At 48.9% G+C, this 27,808-nt stretch overlaps 1 protein-coding gene and 2 long non-coding RNA genes across 5 annotated transcripts; 2 read left to right on the forward strand and 1 right to left on the reverse strand.

Moving 5' to 3' along the window:
- Window positions 1-1,437: 1,437 nt before the first annotated feature.
- Window positions 1,438-3,789, forward strand: Gm32199. Of its 3 annotated transcripts, none has more exons than XR_373752.2 (3): window positions 1,438-2,765; window positions 3,127-3,306; window positions 3,759-3,789. It is a non-coding gene; the product is annotated as a predicted gene, 32199 (long non-coding RNA). The 3 variants fall into 3 exon arrangements; XR_373753.2 differs by lacking the exon at window positions 3,759-3,789 and adding an exon at window positions 3,483-3,690; XR_865784.1 differs by lacking the exon at window positions 3,759-3,789 and having other exon boundaries at window positions 1,438-1,606; window positions 1,909-2,765; window positions 3,127-3,468.
- Window positions 3,790-9,733: 5,944 nt separating this feature from the next.
- On the reverse strand, window positions 9,734-27,019 carry Gm39715. The gene is made up of 3 exons (XR_865785.2): window positions 25,909-27,019; window positions 12,250-12,406; window positions 9,734-10,411 (listed from the first exon to the last, which is right to left on the reverse strand). It is a non-coding gene; the product is annotated as a predicted gene, 39715 (long non-coding RNA).
- Lefty1 (left right determination factor 1) lies at window positions 24,343-27,722 on the forward strand. Its single transcript, NM_010094.4, has 4 exons — window positions 24,343-24,680; window positions 25,868-26,114; window positions 26,330-26,575; window positions 26,933-27,722. Exons 1-4 carry the CDS (start codon window positions 24,431-24,433, stop codon window positions 27,294-27,296), a joined length of 1,107 nt encoding a protein of 368 aa, NP_034224.1. The 5' UTR covers window positions 24,343-24,430; the 3' UTR covers window positions 27,297-27,722.
- The last annotated feature ends 86 nt before the right edge of the window (window positions 27,723-27,808 follow it).

A 27,808-nucleotide genomic window follows, 5' to 3' on the forward strand; every position in this document is an offset into this window, starting at 1 on the left:
ATGCTCAGTATGTTCTTTATGGTAGAGTAACGCACAGCCTTTAGTCTGACCTTGAACCTGCTAATTGAGTTTTGACATCTTTTAATCTATGAGAGTTTTGTTTGATGAGGGTTTTGTTTCTTGCTATACTGACCCAAGATAGCTTTGAACTCTCATAAGCCAAGGCTGCCCTCAAACTTGGAATCTTCCTTTGTTTGTCTCCCAAGTGCTGGCCTTACAGGCAGCAGGGCTTACAGGATGCTGGGATTACCATAGTACACCACCGCGGCAGTACAGTGAGTGCTATCAAATGCCTTCAGGGTGATGATCTTGCCTCAAGAAGCTACCCAGGCCCTTTCGGTGAATGACATCCTACCCTGCTTATTCTTACAGCCTTGAGAGTCTTCAGGTAGGAGAGAATGTCTGAGGGACATTTACCTTGAGAGGAAAACCAATTTCATGATGGCTTTCAGCTTCAGGAAGGTCACGTGGATAAACGTTGCATCCTTGAAGACAGGAGTGATTGGCCTGTACACTGGGCTAAAGCATCCTGAGGGTTTTTGGACAGCGGGCAGTAGAGATACTTCAATAACGGGAGAGCGCTCATCCTACCTCCCAGAGTGTCCACTGGAGGGCAGCTTTGGTTGGATTTGGGGATCCCTTTTATACATACTTAGGTTTGTATGTAAGCTTCTCCCCTCCATGGGAACTGTGCCATAGTCACTAAAACAGGATGAGAATTGGCAGAGTGAGTGGCTAGCTAGCAGGGGAAAAACCCCAACCCATTTCTGCCTCCAGCACCAAAACAAGAAGATGAAAGGAGGTGGCCGGTGGTATCGCTCCTGACCCAGGCATTTACTAAGGAAGTCCCCACGTCTGGAGTAACGTCTGAACGCAGCAGTACTGCTGTTCCTTCTCCAGAGCCAGGCTGAGCTTCTTCATAGGAGAGAGGAGAACTTGGGGGGGGGGCAGGCGGGGGGTGTATAGAGGGGAGGGTGGCTCCAAGCCACAGGGTTGCCTGCGCAGGTCCCCGGGAGCATACTCAGGTATCCAGAAGCCCCACGGAAGACCGGGCAATTACTGACTTGTGTGCGGTGCTGGGAACCCAGGGCTCCCTGCATCGTAAGCGGGAAGAGCCACGCCCCAACTTCATTCTTCGTTAAAGGTTTTTGAGATAAGATGTCATGTAGTTCATGCTGGCCTAGAACTTTGTCTTAGTTACTGGTCTCTCCGCTGTGAAGAGACGCCGTGACCAAGGCAGCTCTTACGAAAGAAGGCATTTAATTGGGGCTGGTTTACAGTTTCAAAGGCGTAGCCCATTATTGCCATATGGCAGCGAGGTGATGTCAGGCGGGCGTGGTACTGGAAAAGTAGCTGAGGGCTACCTTTTTGTTCTACAGGACGGGGGAGGGAGGAAGTGGGGGAAGAGAGAGAGAGAGAGAGAGAGAGAGAGAGAGAGAGAGAGAGAGAGAGAGAGAGAGAGAGAGAGAGAGAGAGAACGCGCAGGAGCAAGAGAGCTAGCACACTGGGCACAGGCCTTTGAAACTTCAACCTCCCCAGTACACTTCCTCCCACAAAGCCACACATATATAAGCCTATGAGGAGCTCTTATTCAAACCACCACAAGGTAACTACATAGCCTGAGCTGGTCTTAATTTTGCTATAAGCTGACCTTCCCCCTTAGCCCACCGAGTGCCAGAATTACAGAATAAAGCACCACACTTTGCTTTGTTTTCTATTTTAATGAAATAACCAGAAACTGAAGTAGAAATGGGATTTGCCCAAGGCCACCTGGCCAGGAAGGATTAGAACCCAGACCTCTGTGCTTCTAGCAGTTTACCAACTAATTTGGCGAGAAGAACACGGTTCATCGTTGATCATCTGTAGAGATAGGCACGAGACATTTTCATTTAGTTTTCCCTATCTTAGAATTCAGAGTGGAGGAGAAAGTGAGAGGCACCCCTTCCTCTGAGTCTGCTGTTGGTCTCCGCATCTTAAGACTGTTGTTATTTTCTTGAAAACAGCACGGCTCCACAGCAACCCCTTGTAATTGACAAGGTCAGTTGTCAAGGGTGGGTAACCCCATCTCAGGCCCCAGGCAGCCATGTTTCAGCCCCTGGATCAGAGTCGTTTCCCCAGAACTTACTGGTCACTCTGATGTCCCAAGTCAGAGAAAAAAGTTGTTACAAGGTGCTATTGGGTTCCCATGGTGTAGGGCAGCAAAGCGGCTCTGTCACTAGAGGACATCTACCTCTGAGCTCTGGAGTGGGGTGTCGGGGATCAGGGAGAAGGTAGGTTGGAGAGAAGCTGGTGACTTCCTGTTTCTGCTAACAAGTTCAGTGTTCTGCAGAGGGCAAAGCCTGGGTTTATTCTCTGCTTCCTTCTCACCTCTGCCATAGCAGCCACCGGGCCGTGGAGCTGGGCAGTTGCCCCCTTGTGGACCCACAAACCAACATCCCTTCTAGGCTCCTGGACAGAGTGTCTTGCCATTATCAATCACTCCCTGAATCTAGCCTTTCCAGGTCACCGGAAGCGGCACACACCGGTCTCACGCAGGGTGAGAGGTCTAGAGAGTGAGACCACATCTTACCAGGTCACCTTGCCAAGTTCCTGAGGCTGACTGTCCTCACCTGTAAACTGAGAGTGCGAACAGGCTCGCCCATCTGTATGCTGGCATCTAAAGGAGACAAAGCCTGGTGTGTGGCAGGCATGAGCCCCGAGAACCTGAAGGAACTGTTTTGTTACAATCTGCAAGAAGTCAGAGGCACAGGAAGCCTGGCAAACAGGTGGTACAGCCAGGGTCAAAGCTGTGGGCTGCCTGGATTCAGGACCTATTCCCTGAATGGCATCTGCCATTTTATTTTATTTTATTTTATTTTATTTTATTTTATTTTATTTTATTTTATTTTGCAGTGTTTGGGTTGGAAACCAAAGCCTCATTCATGTGAAACATGGGGCCCTTTCTCCTTCTGGGGACAGGGTCTCAATGAACTGCACAGGCAGGCCTTGAACTCTCCCATTCTTTTGCCCCAGGAGCAGCTGGAATTATAGTTCTATGCTGCCAACCAGCCCTAACGTCCTCCCCTTTGGATGATGGGAAATGAGGGGCTCGGAGCAAACACAGACTTCCATCTCCTCTCCCTCCAGATGCTCCCAAACTCTCTGCTCCCGAAGGTGCCCAGTTTCCGATCATCTGGATCCCTTCATCACAGATGTTTCTCATTTATCGTCTCTGCCTCTTTAAATCTACATTCAGCAGCCCTGAGGGCTCTACAGGAATGCTCAGCCCTCAGGCAGCTGTGGGAACCACTGCCAGGCACCTGATGAGTAAGTTCTTGTTAACTTGAATCCGAGCTGACTGTGGCTGCTAGCCAACATTCTCAGAAAGCTGGCTACCTAAGGCTGGGGAGAAATCCCTATCAAATGAACAATGTGTATTCAGACCCTGTTATAGACACATAACATGCAGCTTACTCATGTGCCAGGTCCCCCTGGTTTTACAGTGTCAGCATCCTGAGACATTCATGACCAGCTAAAGGAACAACTGGCTGGTAAAGAGAAGATCTAGATGACTGGGCAGTGGTGGTGGTAAGGGGTGGGGAGGAGTAGGGGGTGGAAGTGGGATGAGGTGGGCCCAGAGACAAGATGAAGCAGGCCTTCCTATAACTCTGACATTCCTCTTGAGTTGAGAGGGTGTCTTAGTTAGAGTTTTACTGCTGTGAACAGACACCATGACCAAGGCAATTCATAGACAATATTTAATTGGGTCTGGTTTACAGGTTCAGAAGTTCAGTCCATTATCTTCAAGGTGGACATGGCAGCATCCAGGCAGGCATGGTGCAGGCAGAGCTGAGAGTTCTACATCTTCATCTGAAGGCTGCTAGTGGAAGACTGACTTCCAGGCAGCTGGGGTAAGGGTCTTAAGTCCACACCCACAGTGACACAACTTCTCCCAACAAGGCCACAACTCCTCTTTAAAAAAAAAAAAAAAAGATTTATTTATTTACTGTATATATGTGAGTACACTGTAGCTATCTTTAGACACACCAGAAGAGGGCATCAGATTCCATTATAGGTGGTTGTGAGCCACCATGTGGCTGCCGGGACTTGAACGTAGTACCTCTGGAAGAGCAATCAGTCCTCTTAATCACTGAGCCACATCTACAGCCCAAGGCCACACCTCCTAATAGTGCCACTCCCTGGGTCAAGCATATACAAACCACCACAGAAGGTTAAATGTAAGTAGTACCTGTTGCATGTAACCTCAGGCTTTTCCACCCATGCCCCAGTTTCCAAAACAACAACTCTGAGACTTATTATTTATGGATAAATGCACAAGCCATAAGTTAGGGCTTGTTCCTTGACTAGCTTGTAACTTAATTACCTGTTTATTCTATTCTATGAGTTCCACAGGGCTGGCTACTTCTCAGTTTCATGTATTTCTCTCCTCAGAGTTGGGGGCAAATCTCTTTCCAGGCTTGACTCTATTCCAGAGTCCCTCTCTCCCTACAGGAACTCCCACCCTCTACTTTCTGCCTCAGCTAATAGACCATCAGCTTTTTTTTTGACAGGTGATACTTCCATACAGTGCATGAGAAAGTCTCTGTGTAGCTGTAGTCCAGCTAGCGGGCTTTTGTTCATCCCTTACTCAGTACTTGTTGTGCACCCAACCTGCAGTTACAAACACACCCAGACCTGATGGCTTCCTCTAATGCAGACCCCAATTTGTGAGGGGAAGGGAAAAAAAAAACGGAGATGCAGAAAAACCACTGTAGTCCAGTGCTCCATGAACATGGTGGGTATTTGTGTACCAAGCCAGGGAAGAGAGACCAATGTGGCACAAGGATTGTGGTCAGATGTAGCTCTGGAAAGATGAGGGACCTTTTCAACTCTAGACAGGTGACTCAGAGCAAGGTGGCCAAGGCCTGATCTCAGAACCATGCCCCTCGTGAGTGAAGTCAGTGGTGTGAGGAGAGACAAGTGTATGTGTGCTAGGTACGCGGGTGACCAGGGGTCGGGAGGATGCACTTGGAAGACAGGTGCTTTCACAGGGAGAATAAACGGGGGAAGCCTCCTCTGAGCCTAGCAAACCTGGGCGTGGCAGCGTGAGCTTTTCATCTCCCTGCTGGGGAGGAGGCAGAGACAGGCGCATCCCCGGCTCGCTGGCCAGCATGGCTAGCTGCATCAGTAAGCTCCAGGTTCATACAGAGACTCTGTCTCAGAAAATAAGACAGTGGCTGGGAGATGCTCAGCGGGTAAAGTGGTTGCTGTACCAATATTGAGGCTGAGTTTGAGTGCCCAGAATTCATGCTAATCTCCATACTTCTGTGCTGAGATGGGAGACTAAGACAGGAGAATCTTGGCAGCTCCTGGGCAGTCCACACAAAGAGAACCTGCCTCGGGCAAGGTAGAAGGCAAGACCAAACGTGAGACTGCCCTTTGACTTCCACGAGTGTACCTGCACACATACACACGCATCATACACAGAGTAAATAAATAAACAATGATGATGCATGACTGTTGCATACATTTTTTTTCAAGTTACTTTAATAAGGTTCAACCTCTCCTCTAGCCCACCACCCACCAGAGTTATCGGAAGAGAAAAGTTATCAGGACATGGGGGAAGTGGACCTGTTTAACAATAGTTCTTTGGGTATGGGTCCAATCTTCATGGTCAGAATATCAGCAGTTCAGCCCAGTAGCAAACACTAAATACAAACCAGCAGCTGCAGTCCAGTCCACTTGGCAGTCACCGCACATGAACCAGCAAGGGCAGTTCAAACTGAAAGGCTCGCCAACCACCCGAGACCACGGAAGTGGCAGGAAGCCGCAGGAACCTCCCATGAAGTACTTTGGTGAGCTTGTCTCTATAGCATCATCACAAATGGGCTGGGGAATGCAGTGTAAGACAAACCAATACATGTGTGCCATTAGTGAAGAATAGCGAGGTGGAGCAAAGCAAACCGGTGCTTCAGCTCCCACTGTCTGCGGGGTCATTCTTATGCTCCTCCCAAACGTTACGAGTCCTTTCACGTGTCTGCTTCAGCAAAACATCCTTTCACCTCTGTGTCCCAGCAGAATATCTTTGACGTAACTGACTTATCAAAGAAACCAGAAGTTTCTACTTCACATGACTTTGACTTTAGCAACCCCCACCCCAACATGCACACCCACACAAACATGTGCACACACACAAACATATGCATCAAAGACAGAAAAAGAAAATGTAATGAAATACATGCATGAAAATGTCATAATGAAACCCACTGCTTTGTATGTTAACTTAAGAAATACATTTTTAGTGCTGAGTATAACGGTCTGAAAATCACTGAAGGAAGACCTCAGACGCAGAGAGTATGCAGAGGCAAAGAGTGTTTATTCTGCAGAAATAACCAGCATGTGGGGGTCAACCATTCTCCAAAATGGCAACCCCAGACAAAGGCTCACTTGTTTTCTCAAAGGGAACTGGGGGAACTCTCTAGAAGGATTAGGGTAGCATAAAATCTCATTGGTGGGTGCAGGGAGGTCACAGGTGGTCAGTGGTCTGCATTCCTATGTCATGAACGTTTAACCATAGGATGACATAGCCCAGCACAGATCTGAGATAAGCACAGATCCTGAGATAAGATAGCCTGCCTCATTTTTGTGGTTTTCCCCATTTTTGTGGTTTTCCTCATTGTCAGGATTATCCTCAGGAGATTTTATGACTTTGTTTCTGGATTTTATGGTCTGTTCCTGGAGCTGGTGCTATGGCCTTCTTATTGAAATCAGGCCTGGGGTCTAGAGAGATGGCTCGGCTCTGTGGTTAAGAGCACTGACTGTTCTTCCAGAGGTCCTGAGTTCAATTCCCAGCAACCACATGGTGGCTCACAACCATCTGTAATGGGATCTGATGCCCTCTTCTGGTGTGTCTGAAGACAGCTACAGTGTACTCACATATATAAAATAAGTAAAATCAAGAAAGGAAGAAAGAAAGAAAGAAAGAAGAAAGAAGGCCTGGTCCTCAAATGGAGACAAATGGGGTTTATGTCATCCTTTCACTGGGCATGGTGGTGCACACCTTTAACCCCAACACTTGGGAGACAGAGGCAGATGGATTGCTGTGAGTTTGAGGTCAACTAGAGCTACATAGTAAGATCCTGTCTCCAAAAGGCAATCAAATATAAGTAAGTAAGTAAGTAAATGAATGAAATCTAAGTGGGAGGAGGGTGACAAAAGCTCCATTGGGCAACAGTAACCAGGACTTTGCAGACATCTGGATGAGAAAGGTCAGGGCCAGGGAAGGTGTAATCAACAAAGTTTCTCCCTGTAGCGCCATAGCAATAGATTGTTTAAAAGCCAATCTGTGGACTGGTGAGATGGCTCAGTGGTTAAGAGCACTGACTGCTCTTCTGAAGGTCCTGAATTCAAATTCCAGCAACCACATGATGGCTCACAACCATCTGTAATAGGATCTTTTGCCCTTTTCTGGTGTGTCTGAAGACAGCAACACTGTACTCATATACATAAAATAAATAAAATAGCTGGGCATGGTGGCGCACACCTTTAACCCCAGCACTCGGGAGGCAGAGGCAGGCGGATTTATGAGTTCGAGGCCAGCTTGGTCTACAAAGTGAGTTCCAGGACAGCCAGGGCTATACAGAGAAACCCTGTCTCGAAAAACCAAAATAAATAAATAAAATAAAATCTTTAAAAGAGAGAAATGTACCTATGTGGGAGAGCCCGAAAGTAGTACCCAAATGTGGAAAAACGTCACCTTGATGCCCTCTTCTGGTGTGTCTGAAGACATTTACAGTGTACTTATTTATAATAATAAATAAATCTTTGGTCCAGAGCAAGTAGGGACTGAGCAAGCGGGGTTGATTGGAGTGAGCAGAGGTCCTAAAAATTCAATTCCCAACAACCCCGTGAAGGCTCACAACCCTCTGTACAGCTACAGTGTTCTCATATACATAAAATAAATAAATCTTTAAAAAGAAAGCCAATCTGTGTGCTACAAAAATGAGGCAATACAGGTTCCTACTGTGAGCTCAGCTAGAGTTCAATGCCTGGCACTTAGCAGGTGCTTAGTAGGGGATTGCTGAGCCTTGAGGGAGGGGGCAAGGTGAGAGGGAAGGAGTGGTGAAGGCTTGTCAGACAGAGCCCCGTTACTTGGGTTTCATTAGGGTCTTTCCCCCTTTTTTCTATTCCTTCTTTCCCTTTTTCTTTCTTCTTCTTCCTCTGCCCGACCCCCACCCTGTGTATATGTATGTGTATATGTGCTTGCGTGCATATCCATACAAAAACACTAAGTATATCCACCACTGAGTCCCTTTCCCAGCCTTTCTGTGGCACCACAAACTAATAAACTAACCCATAGAACACGGAGAGACATTTGACAAGAATATTAACAGCAGCGGTGGTGGCGACGGGTGGACGGATGGCAGACCTGTAAGCCCAGGGCCGAGCCTTTTGTCTGCCAAGGGGATAATTTGCTCTTTGCTTTTATACTTGGATCGGGTGGGGATGGAGGCAGAATCTCAGAAGAGGCCCCGGCTAGGAGGTAAGGTTGCAAGCCAGCACCATTCCAGTCGAACTGGTACCCAGTCATTAGTGCAAGGTGGCTTCTTAGGGCTCTAATCCTGCATAATGAACCTCAGATGAACAGCCTGCATAGCAAACACACGTTTGCCTGCCCTCCTCCAGTCTAGGAGCCTGACATTTGGGTGTCAGTGGCATTGGAGTCCCCTGGGCTTGCAGATGTCCCCTTTCTCTCAATAGCCTCCCCGAACCTCCCGTCCCGTCCCCCCCCCCCCCGTGTCTCTCTCTCTCTCCTGACTTCTTTTTAAAGTGACACCATCCATCTTGGGTGTAGCTGCCTCTTTAAATGCCTTATCTTCAACTCTGTCCCAGGTGGAGCAGAGTCGGCCAGACAAAGCATTATCTGAGGATCACAAAGACTCAGGGATGAAGGGGGTACAGAGAAGGCTGGAAACGGAGGGGAGCTGGCTGAATGAAGGGGGCATAGACAGGGGAGCGGTACGGAGGCTCTGAGGTTAGCTAAGGCCAGGGCCTAGACCTGCAGGAAACAGGAGAAAGTGAGCACGGGTTCTGGAACCCAGAGAAATGGGAGGATGCTCAAGAGAATGTGACTAGTGCGACTACCACTGTGGCTCAGGCCTGTTTCAGATATGGAGCAAGACTGCCATCTGGTCTTTACCAGCCTCCCTTGGAGTGACCGTCAGTGGGTGTATATGCGTTCCCTGAACTGCAGGGGGCGCTTCTGCACCAACCGCATCTGTGAGCAGCCTAGCGGGCAGTCACCTTCCTCCAGCTGAGTTCTTCTCCTTGAGCAAAGTGGTCCTGCTGGAGCCAGGCCACATATGGGACAAAACTCCGCTCATCTCTTTTCTTCTTCTTTTTCTTCCTCTTCTTTTCCTTCTTCTTCTTCTTCTTCTTCTTCTTCTTCTTCTTCTTCTTCTTCTTCTTCTTCTTCTTCTTCTTCTTCTTCTTCTTCCTCTCCTTCTCCTTCTCCTTCTCCCCTCTCCCCTCTCCCCTCTCCCCTCTCCCCTCTCCCCTCTCCCCTCTCCCCTCTCTCTTCCCTCTCCTCTCTCCTTCCTCCTCCTCCTCCTTCTTCTTTTTGTTTTTTTGAGACAGGGTTTCCTGGAAATAACTCTGTAGACCAGGCTGGCCTCGAACTACGAAATCCGCCTGCCTCTGCCTCCCAAGTGCTGGGATTAAAGGTGTGAGCCACCACTGCCCGGTGATGTTTTCTTTCTCCATGTTTCTCTGTAGAATTTGCCTTTGGCTGCTCCTATCTGGTTGTCAAGGTGTCTTGGACTGTGTGAGATAGGAAAGATCTGGGTGCAGAAAGTCCTAAACTACTAGGCAAGAGGACCTAGCCAGTCTAGGGACCACTACCTTTCACTAACATTGGCAAAAACACATTCTCTTGGGACCATGAGCCTGCTGTGTGAACATGGCCCAATCCCAGAGCTTGCCACACCTTCCCTATTGTGCTTAGTCAGGAGTAGCCAGGGAGGGATTCAGACTCAAACACGCACATGTACCACCCACACAGCACACACATCACTCAGGTACACTTACACATCCCTCACTTGCACATGTCAAAATCACTTGCACATCTGTATGCATGCTGCTAGCACATACACACAAGCCTACAGAATCACGCTTTAACTCATGTGCACATACTAACTCGTGCATGCATAAACACCATCACATATCTTCTTTTTTTTTTTCAAGAGGAACAAGACTTTATTGAAACATTAGGTTTAAAAGTTTGGGGGCTGGGGAGATGAGATGGATCAGGGGTTAAGAGCAGTGGTTGCTCTTCCGTAGCACCTCAGTTCAATAGCACCCACATGGCAGCTCACGTCGTCCAGTTCCAGGGGATCCGATGCCTTCATCTGGATTCCGAAGGCACTGATGCATACTACACATACATGAAGGAAAAATGAAGTTTGTCAACTCTGCTCGACAAACCAGCACTGGTGCCTGGAGACCCTAGATAGGCATTTCTGCCCTGGGCACTTTCCTGTGTGCCAACCAAACAGGGAAAGTAACCCGGCCATGTTGGCTTAGATACCACAACCAGAGAAAATCAAGAGCATTTAGCTAACAATTGTTTACAATTTTAAGGCTAATCCGTTTTACCCAGAGTTAACTCACCACACATTCTTACACAAGCACACACTCATATATACTCGGCATCATCCTCACACACGCATAATCACATTTTCATGTGCATACATACTAGCTCACACACACACGTAATAGACTCATGCGCACACAGTAACTGGTGCCCACACTCATGCATGTGCACTCCCCCTGAGGAAGCTTCTGACAAGAGGATTGCCCCTGATGAGAGATGGGAGGTGGAAACTGCCAAGGTCCGTTGGAACGGTTGGTGATTTCAGAGACAGGGATACTAGAGGGAGGCACACATGGTCCAAGGCAAAAATCCTTTCCTCTCTAGAGGACCTCCTTGGCTGCCCAGGGTCACACATATCATCTTGACGCCCTGGGCTGTGTCCAGCCCTCTTAGACTTTCTTAGGTATGGGCAGCTTGCAAGGTAGCCTGGGCCTCTTGTCAATGTGGATCTACAGACAGGCTCTCATCACAACCATCCCTTGACTAGACGTGAGGCCTGGTGCTTTGATCTGAGGTGGGGCTTTCCATGCCCCCGTGACTAGAGTCCTTTTCACTTTGCTGGATAAAAAGCTGAAGAACACTCTGTCAAGTAAAGCTGAGATGCTGGCCAGGTAGGCCCCAGACCAATCAACTCCCTTGTCAGTAGACAAGTCACTCCATTGATAATTAAACAAAACAAAACAAAACAAAACAAAACAATAGAAGGATGAGCTTTAGTGTGGTGTGGAAGTCAGAGGATAGGAACCTGTTCTCTCTTCACTGTGTGGGTCTGGGAACCATGTGACTCTGGGGACTGAAGGCACATTGGTAGGTTTGGTGGTAAGATCCTTTACCCTCTAAGGCCTCTGGGTAGTTAGTCCTGGGCCGCCTCTGATCCTCCCGTTTCTGCTTCCACAGAGCTGAGATCACAGGAGAGTGCTACTATAGTTAGCTTTTTAATTAGCTCTTTGTTCTTCTGAAGGAGAGAGGGCTTCAGAGCCAGGGCTGGCCTGGGAAAAGCATAGTGTTTGGAGGCGAAGGTAGATTATGGGCCCTCCATGCTTGCCTCCTGCCCAGACCTGCTGCCAATAGTGTGATGGGCTTTGCAGGCCCCACCTTCCCCGGCTGTGCTGCTAGACTGTGGACTAAGGCTTGCTGCTGGGTTCTCGCAGGCACCACCACCACCCGAAGCAGTTCCTCTTTCCCCAAGGCACAGCTGCTTCTCTGACCTCACTTCCACATCTGAGCTTTCATCTTCTACTGTAAAGATAAAAATACCCTCGCAGCCTCCCTGGTCCTGATGCTAGCCCAGCCTGTGGCTATCTAAAGTGAGTGTCTCTTGCATCTTCTCTTGGTTCTTTGTCCCTTTGGGCTTTGGGCTTCTCTCCCTCAAGGATCTAGCTACTAGTTATTTTTCCAGAGGCTTCCTTTGTCCTGATCATCAGCCCTGCTGTGTCCCATCCTGCTCTACTACTGATGTAGCCAAAGACACCCCTCTGTCCCCTCCCTGTCCAGCTGACCTCCCCAGGGCCCTGGGTGTGGTCCTCTGAGCATCCCCTGGCTCTGTAGGCTGGTCGCCTCACTCCTAGTCCTTTTCTGCATATCCCTATCCCTGCTCTGTGGGTGGGACCCCTTCTTACTTGGCCCATGCCCTGGGTCTAGAGGCCTGTAGCTGTGACTTGGGCCAGGAGAAAGAACTTCATGTAGGATCATCTTCTTGCCTTCTCTGCAGTAGCTTCTCTGCATCTGCCTCCTTGCTTGGACACATGGCAGTCTCTCCTCACTGTGGTGCAGTATCTGAAAAGTCCCATACCAGACCCCACATCAGCTGGATTTTCTTCTGTGTTATCTTCTATTTTCATCTCTTTTTCTTTTCTTTTTTCTTTTTTGAGATAGGGTTTCTCTGTGTAGCCCTGGCTGTCCTGGATCTCACTCTGTAGACCAGGTTGGCCTCAAACTAAGAAATCTGCCTGCCTCTGCCTCCTGAGTGCTGGGATGAAAGGCGTGCGCCACCAACGTCCGGCTTCTTTCTTTCTTTTTTAACAGTCTCATTCTGTAGCCCTGACTGGCCTAGAACTCATGTGTGACAGGTCTGCCCACCTCTGTATCTTGAGTGTCAAGATTAAAGGAGTGTGCTTCTACATCTGATTATTTTCTTGTTTTAAAAGGCTTATTTTTACAGGTCTAGACAATTATCTCAGTGGTTAAGAGCACTTACTGGCCTTGAAGAGGTGCAGTTCCCAGTACTCACATGGCAGCTTAAAACTATCCTTAACGTCAGACCCAAGAGATCCGTCTCCGTCTTCTGACCCCCATAGCCGCCAGTGACATAGTGGTACACATACATGCAAATATTTAGGCCTATGGTTTTTAAAAAATTACTTCTCTTATGTCTGTGAGTATACTGTCACTCTCTTCAGACACACCAGAAGACGGTATCAGATGGTTGGAAGCCACCATGTGCTTGCTGGGAATTGAAATCAGGACCTTTAGAAGAGTACTCAATGTTTTTAACTGCTGAACCATCTCTTCAGCCCAGTCCATGATTTTTTTTTTAAAGATAAGATCTTACAGGAGCTGGAGAGATGACTCAGTGGTTAAGAGCACTGGCTGCTCTTCCATAGGACATAGCTTCAACTCGTAGCACCCGTATATCAGCTCACAACTGTTTGTAACTCTGGTTCCAGGAGATCTGATGCCCTCACACAGATATACATGCAGGCAAACCATCAAAGCACATAAGATAAAAAAATAAAGGTAAGATCTTACCATGTAGCTCTGGCTGGCTTGGAAGTTCCTTGTAAATCCGACTGGCTTGAAACTCACAGAAATTCATCTGCCTTTGCCTCCCAAGTCCTGGGTTAAAACTTCTGCACTACTATGCTCATTTTATTTTGAATTTTGATACAAGGTCTCACTGTAGCCAGCTAAGGCTGGCCTCCAGTTCACTATGTAGCTAAAGATGGCCTTGGACTTCTGGTTCTCTTGCCTCTGCCTTCCAAGTGCTGGAATCGCAAGCCCATATCGCCATTCCCTGCTTCTATAATTAACTTTACAGACTTTACTTTTGGAGGGTTTCGACTAATGCAGCTCACTTTATAATAGAAGTTTTTCAAGGATTATCACTATTTTGGAGGTCGCCCAGCAAGGGATGGAGGGTCTCAAACAGAAAATGAGACCCAGTGAGACCATACTGTCTTGCGGGGGATATGAGGCAGGAAGGACCCCCAAAGGGCTCTAGGTTTGGAGGCCTCTCTGACTATAGAAGTTGGAAACAAGGAGGTAGGGGCAGAGAACATTTGAACATTTTTGGTTCTGGGGTCCAGAGGAGAAGCCAAGCTCAGCATAGAGAATACAGTCTCGGACAGGGCTCTTGTCATGATCTCCAGCTGTTGGCAATTGCTCAAACTAGGGTTGTGTGGCCTACGACTAAGGAGGTGGTGAGACACATCGCAGCATCGTTAAAGAAGGTGTAGCCAGCAGACAGGACAAATATCCCTTGGCAAACAGATCTCTTTTTCTGAATGTGGATTCTGGATTGTCTTTGGGGAAATACAGTAATTGACCAATCAGCCAGGGGGAAGTGAATGTGGATTGGGGATTTTGCACAATGGGCTTGATTAGGTGTCAGGTGGGAGGGAGACTGCCCTTTGTCATGTAGAAGGAGCTTGGCCTGCTAGCCTTGGGGATGAGGGTAGGTGGAACTTTGGTGGTCTTGGGGGATCAGACTAGAAGAGGGAGTTACCCTCTTGGTGAACCAAGTTTGTCACCCTGCAGGAGAGGGCAGGAGAACACTGACTAGTGCAGCCCTGGGCTGGGCTTGAGGTGGGTGCAGGGTAAGAGGTTTGACCCCATAATAGGTCAGGCTGCCAGTTGAGTGTCAAACGACAATATGAGGTCAGGCCTTTAGGGGTAGGTGTCAGCTAGCCAAGGTTCAGATGCAAAGGGGGACTGTGAGGCCAGGCAAGCTAAGGCCCAGGAGCAAACTCATTCAGGCAAGAGCCAGCAACTGAGGTCCCCTTCCCGGCACGGGTAGATACTTTGTTCCTGTTGGACAAATGTAGCAAGGCCAGCCAAGGTGCCTTAGAAAGGCCCAGCCCTAGCCCCACACGACTGAGCTCCTGACCCTAGCCCAGAGCACGGTACAAGCCATGTGGCCCTGTGAGCTCCTGACCCTAGCCCAGAGCACGGTACAAGCCATGTGAATCCTGAGTTTAGTTTTAGATGTGTGTGTCAGGAGGAGCCTTGGTACCTCTCTCCTCTTTTTTTTTTTTTTTTTTTTTTTTTTAAAGATTTATTTATTTATTATATGTAAGTACACTGTAGCTGTCTTCAGACACTCCAGAAGAGGGCGTCAGATCTCGTTACGGATGGTTGTAAGCCACCATGTGGTTGCTGGGATTTGAACTTCGGACCTTCGGAAGAGCAGTCGGGTGCTCTTACCCACTGAGCCATCTCACCAGCCCCACCTCTCTCCTCTTGTCAGGTGAGGCAATGAGAGGCAGGATTCTGTAAACAGGATGGGATGGAAGCCCAGCGATGCCATTAAGGCTCTTGTCTCACAGATATGGAAACTGAGGCACAGGCTGCTGATTAACACGTAGTCCCCTAGGTAGAACTAACTGGCCCTCGGTGAAATGTCACTGGGGAGAGTGAAGAAGATAGTGGGGCAGGGACACTGCAGAGTCACCTCTCCAACCCATGCACCTGTGTCCTTGTGGTGGCAGTGGCCTCCACAGGGTCACAATCAAGAAATAGTTGCTTAATTGATTGAAGAGAAAGACAGGCAGGAAGAGAAGCTGTAATGACCAGGGCTTCTAGGTTTTCCTGCAGAGGTCTTTCTCCCTCAATACCTTTTAATTGTGTGGGGTAGGGCAGGGAGGCAATAATATGACAGACAGACAGACAGACAGTGTACAGGGGATGGAATCAGCACCTTGAACATTCTGGGCAAGTTCCCTTCACCACAGAGCTATGTCCCAGCCCCTGTAAGAAGAAGTGGCTCTCCCGTGTGGACCCAGAGAAGATGGGGTCTCTAGTTGGCACGACTGAAGGAGGGGTCCTTTTGACTCCGGCATAGACTTTGGTGGCTCTGACCCAGCCAGGAGCAGAAATTCAGTGCACGCCCCCTTACCCCTTGAGGGTTTGTTCTAATGGGAAGTGGTTTGCCTGCAGGTGCCTCTGAGGTGTGACTAAAGCCCCAAGGAGAGCAAACAAATCATAATGAAACCAAGTCTGTGTGTTTGATTCCTGTCTTTAGCCTCCCTCCCCTGTGTGTTTGGTAAATACATAAAATGAAAACACTTCTCAGTGACCTGTGTAAGGTTTCAGGCTGTATCTGCAGGCTGGCCTTGAACTTGTTTGTAGTAGATAACTCCCAGAGTCCTGGGAGTACTGTGCCCAGTCTTTATGCCATGCTGGGGAATTGAACTCAGGGCCTGGTGTTGATCATTCCCCAACATTATCCAGCCTGAGGGTGGTGACGGCACTGAGCTGTGTTTATTTCATCTTGTCCCTGTCTGTTCCCAGCCCTGAGGTTTCATCTTTTTGCCCATGTAATAGGGTTGGGGTGAGGGGATGGGTAAACTCCTTTTCATCTAGATTTTTTAAAAAAGACCTGAAATAATATGCTTAGGTTATGTTTGTATATGTTTAAGAGCTTCTAACCCTGAGTTTCCTAAGTTTGTTCTGGGATAAGCGCTTCCTCAGGGAAGTCCACTACAGTGAAAAGCCGAGAGAAGGGCCACACACGGAGGCTCATGCTCATAATGTCAGCACTTGGAAGGCCGAGACAAGAGGATTGCACTAAGTTCAAGGCCACTTAGCTACATAGCAAGCACCGGGCCAATTGTAGAAGATAGAAGGTAGAGGAGGAAGAAGAGGGAAAGGAGGAAGAAGGGGAGGAGGAGGAAGAGGAGGAGAAAACTCTTCAAGTGTACCTTTAAGGCAGAAAGAGTCAGGCATGGTAGTGCATCTCTATAATCTCAACACTGGAGAAACTGAGGCAGCAGGCTAAGTGTATGCTGGAGACCAGCCAGGGCTACCCAGTGAGTTCCAGGCCTGTGTGAACTATAGTGTCAGACCCTGTCTCAAACATAAGATGACGAAACAAATAAACCAACCCCTCCCCAAAACAAACAAACAAACAAACAAACAAACAAAGCATCGATCAATCAAAGGGAAAACCCTGAAACAGCAAAACCCGAGGAGTGACCACATGGTGAACTAGAAAACCCCAAGCTATGGGGGAGCTGCTTGTGGCACGGACTCTGCTGCTTGTCAACCCATGTGGCCCTGATGGAGGGCATGGGGCTCTGGAGAGCTCGTGGTGGCTGCTCACTGCACCCCCACCCCCCGTGTCCTGTGTCTATGAGTGTTCTCAGTCTGACGTGGGTCTCCATACCTTGTGTGGCATGAGGCATGGGCTTTGGCACTGGAAGTCTCAGCACACTCGAGGGCCTGGGGGCTGTGGGAATCTCCCCAACACTGCCAAGCATGAATCCAGGGGTTTGAGAGCCAGGAGTTCCCCTCTGCTCTGCTGGGACAAAGGCCCCTTACACTTTTTCCACTTGTGGCCCCTTGGGCCTAAAACATTTTTATGAGAACCCAGGTATATGGGAATAAAATAGGTGACAAAGCAAACGTTTGCTGACAGCGATCATAAAGACAGTTATTTTAAAACAATTCATTGATACTCACACGTCATGTGCATTAGATCGGTAAGCTGTCGTGTGCTGTGAGGGGCTCTCCAGTCCCAGACTCCAGCACCTTGTCTGGGGACAGGTTGCTCCCTGACTCAGACTGTGGCTGAGTGCTTGATACAGCAGGACTGAGAGCCTCTTCACGGTTGTGACTACAGAGTCTCCAAACTGAGTACATGTGGAAAAAGCTCCTCCGGCAGCTTAACTCTCAGAACAAGACTATTCATCACGACCAAGTCATCACCAACCATCATAACCAAAATGATGGTTATCAGCAGTGGAGCCCCTGGCCTCCTGACCAGGAGTGCGGCTCTAAACGGTGCAGCCTAGTTCTGCCTGGTTTTGAGTGACAGGTGACTGACTGAACAGACTGTGTCTGGGTTCTGTCCCCTGTTCTGCTCTTGCAGTGGCCAATGCCACACAGCTCTGACTTGTTCTCCCTGTCACAGGATAGTCCATGCAAAAACTTGACTGCAGCGAGATATTTCCGGTAGGTGGCTCTGGTTGTCCACTTGGTTGGTTGGTTGGTTTGGTCTTTTGTGTTTGTTTGTTTGTTTGTTTGTTTGTTTGTTTGTTTTTGTGTTTGAATGGAACCCAGGCTCTCCTGCGTGCTTGGAAAACCCTCTGGGCCACAGCCAGCCTGTCAAGACTCAGACCCTCAGACACCACTGTGATAATCACTGTTACGAATGTATTTATGTCAGACTGAGGGGAATTGTCGGGTCTCAGAATGATGTAGTTCCTCCAACTCTAGAACGATCTGCCAAAGTGTTCTCAGCTGGTTTTCTGTTTTTATTACAATATAGGAGTTCTCATCAGTGCAGACACTCAGTAAATTGGTAGGATTCTGTTTGCATTCTTGATTTAAAAAAAAAAAAAAAAAAGCCGGGCGTGATGACACACGCCTTTAATCCCAGCACTTGGGAGGCAGAGGCAGGTGGATTTCTGAGTTCAAGGCCAGCCTGGTCTACAAAGTGAGTTCCAGGACAGCCAGGGCTACACAGAGAAACCCTGTCTCCAAAAACAAAAAACAAAAAACCAAACCAAACCAAACCAAACCAACAACAACAACAAGAACAACTCAACAGCCGGGCGTGGTGGCGCATGCCTTTAATCCAATTTGCCTAGAATGCTTGAGGTCCTGAGTTCAATCCCCGGCACCATATAACACCTGCATGTTTGGAGGGGCAGAGGCAGGAAGACAAGAAGTTCAAAGTCACCCTTGGCTGCACAGCGAGTGTGACCTGTAATACATGGGGCGTTGGGGAAGGAGTGCCAGTGGCAGAGCCGGAGCCAGGGGGAGAGCCAGAAATATAGAGAGAGACAAAAGACAGACAGACAGACAGACAGACAGACACACACACACACAAAGAGAGAGAGAGAGAGAGAGAAAGAGAGAGAGCGCATTGATAGATACCCCATTTGTACCTAACAAAAAGCAATGGATTTAGAAATGGAAGTCACCTAAGCATTGTTATAAACAATAAGGAGAATCCAGAAGGGAAGCTGCGTTGGAAGTCAGAAGGTAAAATAAACAATATGCACTGAGCGATACAAACCACAGTTAAGCAGGCCTGTGAGTTAAAGATCCCGTTTCCATAGCAGCAAGAATTGCAAAGGGCCCAGGGATTTACTGAACAGGTTACACATAGACACATACATCTAACTGAAAATAAAATAAATCTTAAAAAAAAAAAGAAGAAATCCACATTGTAGTGTGTTGTCATGATAGTGCTTCCTGTCTAATCATGCTTGCTAATGCCAGAAAAGAGAGATATGTCTGGCCTGCAGGAGGCCTGAGGTTCATCCCCAGCACTGAAACAAACAAATAGCCAAATCAGCTATCAGGCGTCTCAATTGCCACCCGACTCAGAGCAGTGATAAGGTCTAATTGCAAAGAGGCAAATTAAGTGTCAGAGTAAACAAGTGGCCCTCAAGAAGAACTAAACCTGGCTGCTCCTGGGAGGGGACCCTGGGGAGGAGGGACTTTTCACTGGACTGCTTAAAGGATAAAGTCGGGGGCCATGTGGACACGGAAGGGTGAAAATGTTATACGGCTCCATCCCTAGACAGAGAGCTACACATGGCCAATGACTGCTGGGCTGGGGAGAGTTAGCCTTTGCCACCCATGAGCCCCCTTAGTGGATGACCACGGCAGAGTGGTGGGCCTCAGCCCATATGCACACAAACAACAAAGGCTGGGTTAACATTTACATTTACACGTGAGTGTGTATGTGTGAGTGGTGTGAGTGTGTGAGTGGAGTGAGTATATGAGTGTGAGAGAGTGTGTGAGAGAGTATGTGTAAGTGCGTGTGTAAGTATGAGTGTGAGTAGTGTGAGTTTGTGTGTGAGTGTGTGCATGAATGTGTGATAGAGGGAGTGTGAGTGTTTGAGAGTGTATGAAAGTATGAGATAGTGAGTGTGAGAGTGTGTGAGTGTGTATGTGTGCGAGTGTGTGAGTGGAGTGAGTATATGAGTGTGAGAGAGTGTGTGAGTGTGAGAGAGTATGTGTAAGTGTGTGTGTAAGTATGAGTATGAGTAGTGTGAGTTTGTGTGTGAGTGTGTGCATTAACGTGTGATAGAGGGAGTGTTATGTTTGAGAGTGTGTGAAAGTATGAGATAGTGTGAGAGTGTGTGAGTGTGTATGTGTGTGAGTGTGTGTGAGTGTGTATGTGTGTGAGAGTGTATGTGTGTGTGTGAGTATATGTGTGTATGAGAGAGTGTGTATGTTTATGTGTGTGTGAATGTGTGTGCCTGTGTGTTCAGTGAGTATGAGTGTGTGAGAGTGTGTGAATGTGTGACAGAGGGAGTGTGAGTGTTTGAGAGTGTGTGAAAGTGTGAGATAGTGAGTGTGAGAAAGTATGTGTGAGAGTGTGTGTGAGTGTGTATGTGTGTGAGAGAGTTATGTGAGTGTGCATATGAGTATATGTGTGTATGAGAGTGTGTGTGTGTATGTGTGTGTGAGAGTGTGTGAGCCTGTGTTCAGTGAGTGTGAGTGAGAGTGTATGTGAGTGTGTGTGAGAGTATGTATAAGTGTATGTACCTGTGTGTTAAGTGAGTGTGTGGGTATGTGTGTGAGTGTGTGTGTGTGTGAGTGTGTGTAACAAATAATCTAAGAGAAAATAGGTCATCAACTTGAAAGTGGTGGGAAGAGCAGGGAGGAGTTTGAGGGAGGGTAGCTGTGAAGGGAGGGAGGAATAGGGGAAAAAAAGAAAAATGACAGATGTTGATGCAGATGTGGACAGAAAGGAGCCTTAACTACCTACCGCTAGTGAGAACGTGAACCAGCCCAATATGAAGCTCAATAAGATTCCCCTGTGACTCAGTTAGACCCTTCCTGGATATTTGCCCAAAGCACTCCAGGTTGACTCATCACAGAGGCGAGGGTTTAATGTGGCTCTATTCACAGCAGCAGAGTGAGGGAAACAACCCAGATGCTCACACAGAGGAATGGAAATGGAAAAAGTGGTGTGTATACACAACAGCTTTCTGTTGTTGTGAAGGATGAAGCCATGGTGTTTGCAGGAGAGTGGACACTCCCGGAGGTAACCATCGTGAAGGAATTAAGTGAATCTCAGAAACAGTTCTTATGCATTTCCTGTCACTTCCGGCTCCCAGATTGTATGTGGGTACAGAAGTTGATATTCATATATCATGAGAGTAGAACGGCCTGGGGTTATACGGCAGACCAGTGGGAAGGGGAAGGAGAGAAAGGAGAATGTGGAGGGGGCGCAAGCAGGATGTTTTCAATATGTAGTATATGCATACTCAAAAGCTTCAAGACATTAAACCATGGATCAGTGAGGTTCATTGGTGGGTGATGGCGCTTGATACCAAGCCTGACACACAGACTTCAGTTTCTAGGACTAACATGATGGGAGGAGAGAACCAACTCCTTTGTTTGTTTGTTTAGAGATGGGGTCTCTCTGTGTAGCTTTGTCTGTCCTGGAATTCACTCTATAAACCAGGCTGGTCTTGAATTCACAGAGATCCACCTGCTTCTGCCTCCCAAGTGCTGAGATTAAAGGTGTGCGCCACCACAGCCCCACAGGAACCAACTCTTGAAAGTTGTTCTTTGATATTCACATACACACTGTAACCCATGCCTCTACCTCCCCCAATAAATAAACAACAACAACAACAATATCAATTAAAAACACAGTTTGGGAACAAAACCACATAAAATTGGGGACTGGGCATAAAGGTCTGAACCTGTAGCCACCGTGGAGGGTCCGGTGGGGAATCACATTCAGAAGTTGGAGGCTAGCTGATAGGACATAGTGAAACCCCGACTCTTAAATTAAATTGGGACTGGACTATAGCTTAGTGGCAGAGTACATGCTTAGCATCCTTAAGGCCCTGGGTTCAGTCTCAGCATTGTGTGTGTGTGTGTGTGTGTGTGTGTGTGTTTGTGTGTGTGTGTGTGTGTGTGACAAAACAAAAACAAACTCACAAAACAAAACAGAACATATCTTCACACACACCCCAGAACACTCCACATCAAAAACCCAAATAAACAACATTCCCCTGCTGTCAAATCTGTAAAGATGATTTTTTAAAAACTAAAAAATTTAAAAACATAGGTGCTGGGGGGGGGTAGGGCATGGGGGACTTTTGGGATAGCATTGGAAATGTAAATGAAGAAAATACCTAATTAAAATAAAATAAAATTAAATTAAAAATTAAAAAAAAACATAGGTGCAAATAACGGTTGTTAATAAAATCTGCCTGACGAGGAAACCATTCCATGTTGTCTGCAAGAGAGGCAGAGAATGGTGCGCAGGAGGAGCAAAGGAAGAGCCTGTCTCTTCCCACACTCCTTCCTTCCACAGATCTGAATGTTCCTGAATTCTAATTATTTTTAAGAGAGTTAAAAAGAAAAGAAAAGAAAAGAAAAGAAAAGAAAAGAAAAGAAAAAGAGAAAGAAAGAGAGTCAAGTTACATCTTAGAAATTTCACCTCTCAAGTATGTTAACAGTGTAAGAGGCAGCTAGAATTTCTTGAGCACCTACTGTGTACCAAGAGGCTTGCCAGGAATTCTGGGAACATGGTGGTTAAATGGCTAATTTCTGGGGTCTGTTTTCCCAGAGGGAAACTGGAATCGCCTTGAGAAGACTCTCATTTCCCACAGTGGATTTATGTCACATTGAGGAGGGTCTGAGATCTGCAGAACTTGTGAGTGTGGTACAGCAAGGGTTTGAATTCAAACCTGCAGGAAGGAGAAGGAGCCAACAGCCTAACACGCTCTCTATATCCCTGTCTGTACCTGAGATGCTCTGGGAGAACACGGAGTCCACCAGGGCATGTCTGGAAGTCCCTCTGCACTGCCCACCAGAAGCCACATGGCCTCGGGCAGGGGTTAGGATCTCCACATGTGGGGCCAGACTGCCCATGGCACCTGGGCTGGCCTTGGAGTACTTGCTAAGAGAACACAAAGTGTCTGCTCTGCTCAGTGAGGGCATCCTAGACACCAGGAGCTAGCCTGCAAAGACTGTCCTGGACTTTAGCTTCCCTGACCTCAGAGGCCCTTGGGTCTGATCCTATGCCTAATGTTAGCCATACACTTAACTCTGCAAGTCCCAAGATGACTTCTGTTCCCATTGCAGTGTTTGCCCCAGCAGCCCAACCTCTGTTTGGAGACAGAGAGTGGTAGGAAACACCAGGCTTCTTTTCTTACTTAGCCCTCATTTCCCTCGTGATTGGGCCACTGACCACCCCTGGGTCCTTTACACTGGTCTCGAGCCAAGAAAGGCAGCGCATCGTGTCAGAAGCTGCAGACTTCATTCCAGGGCCCCCCTCTCCTGGTTTGGGGCCTGCTTTCCAATCTCAAGCCTGACCTGGGTCAGACCTGGGCAGGAGCCATGGGGAAGGCAGCTGCTCTTCTGCATAACAAAGGGTGGCCCTGCTGGAGAGCCAGGGAACACACCAGGGACGAGTCTTACAATCCACTATGGTTTCTTCATCTATCCCCCGACTAAGATTGTCTGAATCTGCAAATAAAACCTCTAGATACTGGTGTAATGCAAATCCCAGGTAAACAGTGACTGATATATTGTGTAACCAAGTCCCAGATTCAGTACGGGTTTTATTTGGCAGCCCTACCCCTGGCAGCTTGCTCAATTTTATTTCTCCAGCGCACAAAGCCACAAATTCACACTCGGGTATCCCAGCTGTGTCTTGGAGAAGGCTTAGCATATTACTGGTGTATAGCCACACACCCTTGTCCCCACCCCAGCCACATGCCCCTGTCCCCAACCCAGCCACACACCCTGTCCCCACCCCAGACACACACCCCTGGGCAGGACTTAGCAGAAAATAATTGGAGCTGTGGAAAGCCCTTCGTGGGCACCGATCTTAACTATGTTGCCCCTCGTCTGAGCCGATGTACTCTGGCTCAGAGATTGGGATGGGGTAGATTTTCAATTCTCCTACAGCAAGAAAGGGAAAGGATAGGTTGCTCATTGGCGAGTCCCAGGCTTTGCAACCAAGGAAGGTCCCCCAGCCCCCAAAGTGGAGAAGCCTCACTCTTATCAGCCCTAGAAAAGTCTTTTGCACACCTGGGAAGCAAGTCAGTTGGAGAGCCCAGGTGTTGATTGACATCTGGTTCTCTCCAGGGTTTAGAAGCAGTGATGGACAAGACTACAGGTGCACATTCCAGACACTGGGAGCAGGCATCCAGCAGAGAACGTGAGACCTCCGCGTCGTCTCCAGGACCCACCTTCCATCCCATGCTGGGATTGAATTTAGGGCTTCACGTGTGCAGGGCCGGTGCTGCTCTACCACTGAGCTATTACCACCCCTGTCCTGAATGTCCTAATTGGTCAGACACCCTTAAGTCAATGGTGAAGTATATGGCTAACAGACAGCGGTGACCAGATGTTCTCAGTCCAGACAGGCTTTTGTGTCCTTTCTAGACAGCCCCTCCTCAGGACTCAGGGGCTTGTTTCATGCTGAGCTCCCAGGAGGTCCCAGGGGTGTGACCTCTCTTCTTCCTCCCTGCCCCCCACCCCAGGACCAGCTATAAAGCTGTTCCGTACCGTACCATTCCTCCGCAGACTCAAGACCCTTTCAGGACACCTCAGGGACACACACATCCAAGGCTCCTCTTCCCGGACAGCACCATGCCATTCCTGTGGCTCTGCTGGGCACTCTGGGCACTGTCGCTGGTTAGCCTCAGGGAAGCCCTGACCGGAGAGCAGATCCTGGGCAGCCTGCTGCAACAGCTGCAGCTCGATCAACCGCCAGTCCTGGACAAGGCTGATGTGGAAGGGATGGTCATCCCCTCGCACGTGAGGACTCAGTATGTGGCCCTGCTACAACACAGCCATGCCAGCCGCTCCCGAGGCAAGAGGTTCAGCCAGAACCTTCGAGGTGAGCCCTCCCCTGTTGTCCTTGGTCTCTAGGAAAGGCCGGCTGATCATGCCTTCCTTCCACCTGTGGTGTGTATGGACCCTTGCCTTGTGGTGCTCAGAGTCAGTCATGGGGGTGGGGGGCACAGGGTGAGGCGGATGTTAGAGGGGAGAAGATCTGGGAGGGTGGGCACTGGGGATCTGGCTGTGCACTGAAGGAGTCTCAGGATGGGAAAAGCGGGGCTGTGCTTGCTGGTAAATTAAGGAGCAGAGAAGAGGGAGGAGAGTGGAAGAAAACAGAACCCCTGGAGCAGTCAGGGCCAGGTAGAACTTCCTGGGGTCACTGCCTGGACGAGTGGCTGACTATGTCTTGCCATGGACAGAGAACAGTGGCTGGGTAGAGGCAGCCCTGGGTGACAGAATTTGGGAGAGAGAGAGAGAGAGAGAGAGAGAGAGAGAGATTGAGAGAGAGAACAGGTATCCAGCTGTCAAGTAGCAAAGGCCTGTGTGGTGGTGTAGCATTTTCCAGCTGGAAGCAGCCCTCATGGGCACAGCCACATCCATAAACTTACTGTCCTGTGGTACCTAGGCCTGGAGATAGAAGGATGCTGGTTCTGAACAGGCAGGCAAGGGAGATGTCTGCTGAGGATAGGTGTGGCTGGCCTCTCAGGTAACCAACCACTCTGCTATCCCAGAGAGTGAGCACACTGGCTGGAGCCATTTAGGAAGGTGACAACTCCCTGAACACTTGCCCCAGGGTTCAGCAGTCCTGACAAGGATATTCACAGACTCCTGTTCCACTGAACGGAACCCCTCACAAATGCATCTGTCTCTTAAGAAAGGCACCTCGGGCTGGGCTTCTTTTCTCTAGTCTCTGCAGCCTGATTCTGTATTCCTCCCCCAATCCTCTCCTAAAACCTTCCAGAAAGAAGCCAGCATTGCCACGCTCTGGAACCCCTCCAGCTCCTTTCTTGCACAGGGTTCCAAAGTCACCACTAAGTGTGCAAGAGTTAGCATTCAGGGCCTCATTGCAAACTTTATAATTCCTGAGTAGAAAGAAAGACTTCTTTTTCATGTTGTTCATGGGCTTCCTGCTTACAACTCTCCCTGAGGATTTTTAAGGAATCTTGGCCATTGGTCTTGGGTCTTGCCACCCTGGAAGTTATCTGGTACTTGTAGAGGCCCGGCTGACTCTGTCCTTGTCCACAGAGGTGGCAGGCAGGTTCCTGGTGTCAGAGACCTCCACTCACCTGCTAGTGTTCGGAATGGAGCAGCGGCTGCCGCCTAACAGCGAGCTGGTGCAGGCTGTGCTGCGGCTGTTCCAGGAGCCTGTGCCCAGAACAGCTCTCCGGAGGCAAAAGAGGCTGTCCCCACACAGTGCCCGGGCTCGGGTCACCATTGAATGGCTGCGCTTCCGCGACGACGGCTCCAACCGCACTGCCCTTATCGATTCTAGGTATAGTCTCTCTCTCTCTCTCTCTCTCTCTCTCTCTCTCTCTCTCTCTCTCTCTCTCTCTCTCTCTCGAGAGTTGGGAAGTGAGGGACTCGCCCATGCAGGGGGAGGGGAGCAGCAGATGATAGGGGTGTGTACCAGACGGGACAGACTCCTCCTCCAGGGCCTCCCTAACAGCCTGCCAGTCCCCTCGCCTGACGCGCACTGCTGTGTCTCAGGCTCGTGTCCATCCACGAGAGCGGCTGGAAGGCCTTCGACGTGACCGAGGCCGTGAACTTCTGGCAGCAGCTGAGCCGGCCGAGGCAGCCGCTGCTGCTCCAGGTGTCGGTGCAGAGGGAGCATCTGGGGCCGGGAACCTGGAGCTCACACAAGTTGGTTCGTTTCGCGGCGCAGGGGACGCCGGATGGCAAGGGGCAGGGCGAGCCACAGCTGGAGCTGCACACGCTGGACCTCAAGGACTATGGGTAAGCATTGTGGGCTAAGTTGATAAGCGAAATTGAGAGACAAATGGGGACTTTGACTTAACTGTGAAATGACAAAATTTCAGAATGTGAGAATATTTAGAAAAGGCTTCCTCTGACTGTTATGAAACTCTCAATAAATAGTATTTATTTAGTTCTTAGGTGTCCATCCCCATAAATATCCAATATTCAGTTGTTTCCTTTGCTACGGCAGTGGGTTTGAAATCTAGGCCAGAAAATTCCTAATAAGCTACACACCCAGCCCAGTTCTTCAATACTCGAAGAACTAGATCTTACATCTCTCCCAGATGCTCCTGACCCCTGCCCTGTCAGGTGACCTTTGCTCTCTCACCCCTACAGAGCTCAAGGCAATTGTGACCCCGAGGCACCAGTGACTGAAGGCACCCGATGCTGTCGCCAGGAGATGTACCTGGACCTGCAGGGGATGAAGTGGGCCGAGAACTGGATCCTAGAACCGCCAGGGTTCCTGACATATGAATGTGTGGGCAGCTGCCTGCAGCTACCGGAGTCCCTGACCAGCAGGTGGCCATTTCTGGGGCCTCGGCAGTGTGTCGCCTCAGAGATGACCTCCCTGCCCATGATTGTCAGCGTGAAGGAGGGAGGCAGGACCAGGCCTCAAGTGGTCAGCCTGCCCAACATGAGGGTGCAGACCTGTAGCTGCGCCTCAGATGGGGCGCTCATACCCAGGAGGCTGCAGCCATAGGCGCGGGGTGTGGCTTCCCCAAGGATGTGCCTTTCATGCAAATCTGAAGTGCTCATTATACTGGGAGAGCTGGGGATTCTAACTCCCTAATGGGCAATCCCTGTGTGTGCTCTTTGCTTCCTCTGAAGTAGCCTCATCCCTAAATTTTTACCTTCGAGGAATGTGACTCGCTGGCCCCTGGAGGCGCTCTGACCCAGTGGTCTCTGTCCTTCATATTGTTCACTGCACTGTATGCGAAGCACTTACATGTATAGATACTGCAAACCAAGGACAGAATCCCCAATTGCCATTGTTCCCTTAATTTGTCGCTGAATCTGGGCTGAGTCCCAGTCTTGACTCTGGACCTAAGCCACAAGTTGGGCAAACATGTCCAACCTAGGCAATACTGGCTTTGCTAGATGTGAATAAAATATGCTTTGTTTTGTAGCTTTTTTGTTTCCTTATTTTCTCTCTCTCTCTCTCAAGACAGGGTTTTGTGTGTGTGTGTGTGTGTGTGTGTGTGTGTGTGTGTG

Source organism: Mus musculus, chromosome 1, assembly GCF_000001635.26.
Source record: "Mus musculus strain C57BL/6J chromosome 1, GRCm38.p6 C57BL/6J".
Classification (NCBI taxonomy): domain Eukaryota; kingdom Metazoa; phylum Chordata; class Mammalia; order Rodentia; family Muridae; genus Mus; species Mus musculus.